General features: G+C 40.2%; 1 protein-coding gene across 1 annotated transcript; it reads left to right on the forward strand.

Annotated features, from left to right (window-relative positions):
- Positions 1-286: 286 nt before the first annotated feature.
- On the forward strand, positions 287-8,214 carry BCKDHA (branched chain keto acid dehydrogenase E1 subunit alpha; the record flags this gene model as incomplete). Its single annotated transcript, XM_033086820.2, has 3 exons — positions 287-428; positions 5,682-5,853; positions 7,997-8,214. Coding segments are annotated over 3 exons (488 nt in total), but the record flags the coding sequence as incomplete, so codon positions are not given.

The following is an 8,214-nucleotide window of genomic DNA, read 5'->3' on the forward strand; positions in this document are numbered from 1 at the left end:
TTCCCCAGCCGCGCGCGGCCCCGGGTTGGATTTCTGCTGCCCTAAATCCGATTTATTTTAATTTTAATTTCATTTTTAATTTTAATTTTATTTTATTTTTATTTTTATTTTATTTTAATTTTTATTTTTGTTTTTCCCCAGCGGCGCGCGGTCCCGGGTTGGATTTCTCATGCCCCAAATCCAATTATTTTTATTTTTTTTATTTTATTTTTTTAAAATTTTATTTTTTTTTTTAATTTTAATTTTAATTTTGATTTTAATTTTAATTTATTTTTTATTTCCCCAGCGGCGCGCGGCCCCGGCTACGGGCTGCTCTCCATCCGCGTGGACGGCAACGACGTCTTCGCCGTTTACAACGCGACGCGCGAGGCGCGGAGACGCGCGGTGGCCGAGAACCAGCCCTTCCTCATCGAGGCCATGACCTATCGGTGGGGAGCTCAAAAATATCCCAAAAAATTTAAAAATAAATTTAAAAAATCGCCAAAAAAATCGCAAAAAAAATCCGCAAAAAAATCGCCAAAAAAATCGCCAAAAAAATAAAAAAATAAAAAAAAATCCCAATAAAAATCACAAAAAATCCCCCAAAAATCCCCCCAAAATCCCCAAAAACATCCCAAAAAATACCCCAATTTTTCCCCCTTTATTCACCATTTTTCCCCATTTTTTCCCTATTTTTTTCACCATTTTTTGCCCGTTTTTCGCCATTTTTTCACCTTTTTTCACCATTTTTTCACCTTTTTTCCCAATTTCTCCATTTTTTCCCCCATTTCAGCATCACCCACCACAGCACCAATGACAACAGTTCCTGGTTCTGGATTTTCCCATTTCAAACTCATTTTTCCCCCATTTTTTGACGGTTTTCCACCATTTTTCCACCATTTTTTCGCCATTTTTTCACCGATTTTCACCATTTTTTCACCATTTTTCCCAATTTCTCCATTTTTTCCCCCAATTTAGGATCAGCCACCACAGCACCAATGACAACAGTTTCTATTTCTGGATTTTCCCCATTTTCCTGTCCTTTTTTCCTTGTTTTTTCTCCATTTTTTCCCCATTTTTTGCCCTATTTTCACCATTTTTTCACCTTTTTTCACCATTTTTTCACCATTTTCCCCAATTTCTCCATTTTTTCCCCCATTTCAGCATCACCCACCACAGCACCAGCGACAACAACTCTGTGTTTCTGATTTTCCCATTTCCCACTCATTTTTCCCCCATTTTTTCCCCATTTTTTGCCCTATTTTCACCATTTTTTCACCGATTTTCGCCATTTTTTCACCATTTTTCCCAATTTCTCCGTTTTTTCCCCCAATTTAGGATCACCCACCACAGCACCAGCAACAACAGTTCCTGTTTCTGCATTTTCCCATTTTCCTGTCCTTTTTAGCCAATTTTATACCAAGTTTTCCCAATTTTTTGACCGTTTTTCACCATTTCTTGCCCATTTTTCACCATTTTTTTCACCATTTTTCCCAATTTCTCCATTTTTTCCCCCGTTTCAGCATCACCCACCACAGCACCAGCAAAAACAGTTCCTGTTTCTGGATTTTCTCCATTTTTCTGTCCTCTTTACCCCATTTTTTCCCCATTTTTTTACCGTTTTCCGCCATTTTTTCGCCATTTTTTGCCCAATTTTCACCATTTTTTCACCATTTTTCCCAATTTCTCCATTTTTTCCCCCATTTAAGATCACCCACCACAGCACCAGCAACAACATCTCTGTGTTTCTGATTTTCCCATTTCCCACTCATTTTTCCCCCATTTTTTCACCATTTTTTGCCCAATTTTCCCCATTTTTTGCCCATTTTTCGCCATTTTTTCACCTTTTTTCACCATTTTTTCACCATTTTTCCCAATTTCTCCATTTTTTCCCCCATTTCAGCATCACCCACCACAGCACCAATGACAACAGTTCCTGTTTCTGCATTTTCCCATTTCCCACTCATTTTTTCCCCATTTTTTTGCCCTATTTTCGCCATTTTTTCCCCATTTTTTGACGGTTTTCCACCATTTTTTCACCATTTTTCACCATTTTTTCACCATTTTTCCCAATTTCGCCATTTTTTCCCCCAATTTTGGATCAGCCACCACAGCACCAATGACAACAGTTTCTATTTCTGGATTTTCCCAATTTTCCTGTCCATTTTTCCACATTTTTTCCCCATTTTTTGACGGATTTTCGCCATTTTTTCGCCATTTTTTCACCGTTTTTTCCCCATTTTTTCACCTTTTTTCCCCATTTTTTCACCATTTTTCCCAATTTCTCCATTTTTTCCCCCATTTAAGATCACCCACCACAGCACCAGCAACAACAGTTCCTGTTTCTGGATTTTCTCCATTTTTCTGTCCTTTTTTCCCCATTTTTTGCCCTATTTTCGCCATTTTTTCATCGATTTTCACCTTTTTTCACCATTTTTCCCAATTTCTCCATTTTTTCCCCCATTTCAGCATCACCCACCACAGCACCAGCAACAACAGTTCCTGGTTCTGGATTTTCCCATTTCCCACTCATTTTTTCCCCCATTTTTTGACCGTTTTCCACCATTTTTTCCCCATTTTTTGACCATTTTTCACCATTTTTCACCATTTTTTCACCATTTTTCCCAATTTCTCCATTTTTTCCCCCATTTCAGCATCACCCACCACAGCACCAGCAACAACAGTTCCTGTTTCTGCATTTTCCCATTTCAAACTCATTTTTTTCCCCATTTTTTGACCGTTTTCCACCATTTTTTCACTGATTTTCGCCATTTTTTTGCCATTTTTTGCCCAATTTTCACCATTTTTTCACCATTTTTCCCAATTTCTCCATTTTTTCCCCCATTTCAGCATCACCCACCACAGCACCAGCGACAACAGTTCCTGTTTCTGCATTTTCCCATTTCCCACTCATTTTTTCCCCCCTTTTATACCCATTTTTAATCATTTTTTCCTCCATTTTCGCTGTTTTTTGCCCGTTTTTCGCCATTTTTTCACCATTTTTTCACCATTTTTTCACCATTTTTCCCAATTTCTCCATTTTTTCCCCCGTTTCAGCATCACCCACCACAGCACCAGCAACAACAACTCTGTGTTTCTGATTTTCCATTTCCCACTCATTTTTTCCCCTTTTTTTTGACCATTTTTTGACCGTTTTCCACCATTTTTTCACCTTTTTTCACCATTTTTTCACCATTTTTCCCAATTTCTCCATTTTTTCCCCCATTTCAGCATCACCCACCACAGCACCAGCGACAACAGTTTCTATTTCTGGATTTTCCCATTTCCCACTCATTTTTTTCCACATTTTTTGACCGTTTTCCACCATTTTTTGACCGTTTTTCGCCATTTTTTCCCCATTTTTCCCAATTTCCCCATTTTTTCCCCCATTTTAGGATCACCCACCACAGCACCAATGACAACAGTTCATGTTTCTGCATTTTTCCATTTCCCACTCATTTTTTTCCCCATTTTATACCCATTTTTCCACATTTTTTCCCCATTTTTTGATGGATTTTCGCCATTTTTTCGCCATTTTTTGCCCAATTTTCACCATTTTTTCACCGATTTTTCCCAATTTCTCCATTTTTTCCCCATTTTAGCATCACCCACCACAGCACCAATGACAACAACTCTGTGTTTCTGATTTTCCCATTTTCACACTCATTTTTTTCCACATTTTTTGACCGTTTTCCACCATTTTTTGCCCGTTTTTCGCCATTTTTTCACCTTTTTTCACCATTTTTTCACCATTTTTCCCAATTTCTCCATTTTTTTCCCCCATTTCAGCATCACCCACCACAGCACCAGCAACAACAGTTCCTGTTTCTGGATTATCTCCATTTTTCTGTCCTTTTTACCTCATTTTTTCCCCATTTTTTGACCGTTTTCCACCATTTTTTCGCCATTTTTTGCCCAATTTTCCCCATTTTTTCACCATTTTTCCCAATTTCTCCATTTTTTCCCCCATTTCAGGATCACCCACCACACCACCAATGACAACAGTTCCTATTTCTGGATTTTCCCATTTCCCACTCATTTTTTCCCCATTTTTTCACCATTTTTTGCCCTATTTTCACCATTTTTTCACCTTTTTTCACCATTTTTTCACCATTTTTCCCAATTTCTCCATTTTTTCCCCCATTTCAGCATCACCCACCACAGCACCAATGACAACAGTTCCTGTTTCTGCATTTTCCCATTTCCCACTCATTTTTTTCCACATTTTTTGACCGTTTTCCGCCATTTTTTGACGGTTTTCCGCCATTTTTTCACCGTTTTTCCTCATTTTTTCACCGTTTTTCACCATTTTTTCACCATTTTTCCCAATTTCTCCATTTTTTCCCCCAATTTAGGATCAACCACCAGAGCACCAGCAACAACAGTTCCTTGTTCTGGATTTTCCCATTTCCCACTCATTTTTCCCCCATTTTTTGACCGTTTTCCACCATTTTTTCACCGATTTTCGCCATTTTTTCGCCATTTTTTCACCTTTTTTCACCATTTTTTCACCATTTTTCCCAATTTCTCCATTTTTCCCCCCATTTCAGCATCACCCACCACAGCACCAATGACAACAATTGTGTGTTCCTGATTTTCCCATTTCCCACTCATTTTTTTCCCCATTTTTTGACGGTTATCCACCATTTTTTCACCGATTTTTGCCATTTTTTCACCTTTTTTCCCCATTTTTTCACCATTTTTCCCAATTTCTCCATTTTTTCCCCCATTCCAGCATCACCCACCACAGCACCAATGACAACAGTTTCTATTTCTGGATTTTCTCCATTTTCCTGTCCATTTTCCACCGTTTTTTTCCACTTTTTTTGCCCGTTTTTCCCCATTTTTTGACCGATTTTCGCCATTTTTTCGCCATTTTTTGCCCGTTTTTCACCATTTTTTCACCATTTTTCCCAATTTCTCCATTTTTTCCCCCATTTCAGCATCACCCACCACAGCACCAGCAACAACAGTTCCTATTTCTGGATTTTCCCATTTCCCACTCATTTTTTTCCACATTTTTTGACCGTTTTCCACCATTTTTTCACCGATTTTCGCCATTTTTTCACCAATTTTCACCATTTTTTCACCATTTTTCCCAATTTCTCCATTTTTCCCCCATTTCAGCATCACCCACCACAGCACCAATGACAACAGTTCATGTTTCTGCATTTTCCCATTTCCCACTCATTTTTTCCCCATTTTTTGACCGTTTTCCACCATTTTTTCACCGATTTTCGCCATTTTTTCGCCATTTTTTGCCCAATTTTCACCATTTTTTCACCATTTTTCCCAATTTCTCCATTTCTTCCCCCATTTCAGCATCACCCACCACAGCACCAGCAACAACAGTTCCTGTTTCTGGATTTTCTCCATTTTTCTGTCCTTTTTACCCCATTTTTTCCCCATTTTTTGCCCTATTTTCGCCATTTTTTTCACCAATTTCCACCATTTTTTCACCATTTTTCCCAATTTCCCCATTTTTTCCCCCAATTTAGGATTGACCACCACAGCACCAACAACAGTTCCTGTTTCTGGATTATCTCCATTTTTCTGTCCTTTTTACCTCATTTTTTCCCCATTTTTTGACGGATTTTTGCCATTTTTTCACCATTTTTTTCCCTATTTTCCCCATTTTTTCGCCGTTTTTCCCCATTTTTTCACCACTTTTCCCAATTTCTCCATTTCTTCCCCCAATTTAGGATCGGCCACCACAGCACCAGCGACGACAGCTCGGCGTACCGCTCGGTGGACGAGGTGAATTACTGGGACAAGCAGGATCACCCCATCTCCCGCCTGCGCCTCTACCTGGGCAGGAGGGGCTGGTGGGACGAGCAGCAGGAGCAGAGCTGGAGGAAAACTTCCAGAAAAATGGTGAATTTGGGAAAATTTGGGTGAAATTTGGGATTTTTGGATTTTTTTGGGGTTTTTTGGGATTTTTTTTGGGTTTTTTTGGGGTTTTTTGGATTTTTTTTGGCATTTTTTTGGGGTTTTAAATGGATTTATTTTGAATTTTTGGGATTTTTTGGGGCTGGTGGGACGAGCAGCAGGAGCAGAGCTGGAGGAAAACTTCCAGAAAAATGGTAAATTTGGGATTTTGGGTGTTTTTGGGTCCTTGGCCCCTCAGAATTCCCTGATTTTGGGTTTTTTTGGCCCCCAGAATTCTGAGATTTTGGGATTTTTGGGGTCCCTGCTCCCCCAGAATTCCCTGATTTTGGTATTTTGGATTTTTTTGGCCCCAATCCCTTGGGTTTTGGGGTTTTTGGGGTCCCTGGCTCCCTCAGAATTCCCTGATTTCATTTTTTTTTGTCCCCAGAATTCCATGATTTTGGGGTTTTTGGGTCCCTGCTCACTCCAGAACTCCCTGATTTTGGATTTTTTGGTCCCCAGAATTCCATTATTTTGGATTTTTTGGTCCCCATCACTCAGGATTTGGGGATTTTGGGATTTTGAGGTCCCTGTCACCCCCAGAATTCCCTGATTTTGGGATTTTTTTGGAACCCTGACCCCCAGAATTCTATCATTTCCATTTTTTTTGACCCCCAAAACTCCGTGATTTTGGGGTTTTTGGGGTCCCTGCCCCTCAGAACTCCGTGATTTTGGATTTTTTGGGTCCCCAGCACTTGGGATTTTGGGGATTTTGGTGTTTTTTGGGGTCCCTATCACCCCCAGATCTCCCTGATTTTGGGATTTTGGGTTTTTTTGGCCCCCAGAATTCCCTGATTTCGTTTTTTTATGTCCCCAGAACTCCCTAATTTTGGATTTTTTGGCCCCCCAGCACTCAGGATTTTTTGGGTTTTTGTTTTTTTCAGGTCTCTGTCCACCTAGCACTCCCTGATTTTGGTATTTTGGATTTTTTTGTCCCCAGAACTCTGTGATTTCGGGATTTTTTTGGCCCCCAGCACTCAGGATTTTGGGATTTTTTGGATCCCTGCCCCCCAGAATTCCCTGATTTCAGTTTTTTTGCCCCCAGAATTCCGTGATTTTGGGATTTTTTGGGTCCCTGTCACCCCCAGATTTCCCTGATTTTGGATTTTTTGGTCCCCAACACTCAGGATTTGGGGATTTTGGGATTTTAAGGTCCCTATCACCCCCAGAACTCCCTGATTTTGGGATTTTGGGTTTTTTTGGCCCCCAGAATTCCCTGATTTCGTTTTTTTATGTCCCCAGAACTCCGTGATTTTGGATTTTTTTGGCCCACATCACTCAGGATTTTTGATTTTTGGTGGTTTTTGGGGTCCCTGCCCCTCAGAACTCCGTGATTTTGGATTTTTTGGGTCCCCAGCACTTGGGATTTTGGGGATTTTGGTGGTTTTTGGGGTCCCTATCACCCCCAGATCTCCCTGATTTTGGGATTTTGGGTTTTTTTGGCCCCCAGAATTCCCTGATTTCGTTTTTTTATGTCCCCAGAACTCCCTAATTTTGGATTTTTTGGCCCCCATCACTCAGGATTTTTGATTTTTGTTTTTTTTTGGGTCTCTGTCCACCATTACTCAGATTTTGGGTTTTTTTGGCCCCCAAAACTCCATGATTTCAGGATTTTTTGGCCCCCAGCACTCAGGATTTTCAGGATTTGGGGATTTTTTAGATCCCTTCCTCTCCAGAACTCCATAATTTTGTATTTTTTAGGATTTTTTTGCCCCCAGAACTCCATAATTTTGGATTTTTTGCCCCCAGAACTCCATAATTTTGGATTTTTTGAGATTTTTTGCCCCCAGAACTCCATAATTTCAGGTTTTTTGGATTTTTTGCCCCCAGAATTTAATAATTTTTTATTTTTGGGATTTTTTGCCCCCAGAACTCCATAATTTCGGATTTTTTTGGGATTTTTTGCCTCCAGAATTTAATGATTTCAGTTTTTTTGGGATTTTTTGCCCCCAGAATTTAATAATTTTGTATTTTTTTCCCTCCAGAACTCCATAATTTTGGATTTTTTGCCCCCAGAAATTAATAATTTTGGATTTTTTGGGATTTTTTGCCCCCAGAATTTAATAATTTTGATTTTTTTGTCCCCCAGGTGCTGGAGGCGTTCGAGCAGGCCGAGAGGGAGCCCAAGCCCCCTCCCCACCTCCTCTTCTCCGACGTTTACCTGGAGATGCCCCCGAGGCTGCAGCGGCAGCGCCGGGAGCTGCAGCGGCACCTGGAGACCTACGGGGAGCATTATCCCCTCCAGCAGTTCCAGAAATCCTGAAATTCCCTGAATTTACCCCAAAAAAATCCCAAAAAATTACCCCA

This window comes from Catharus ustulatus, unplaced genomic scaffold (assembly GCF_009819885.2).
Source record: "Catharus ustulatus isolate bCatUst1 unplaced genomic scaffold, bCatUst1.pri.v2 scaffold_164_arrow_ctg1, whole genome shotgun sequence".
Lineage (NCBI taxonomy): Eukaryota > Metazoa > Chordata > Aves > Passeriformes > Turdidae > Catharus > Catharus ustulatus.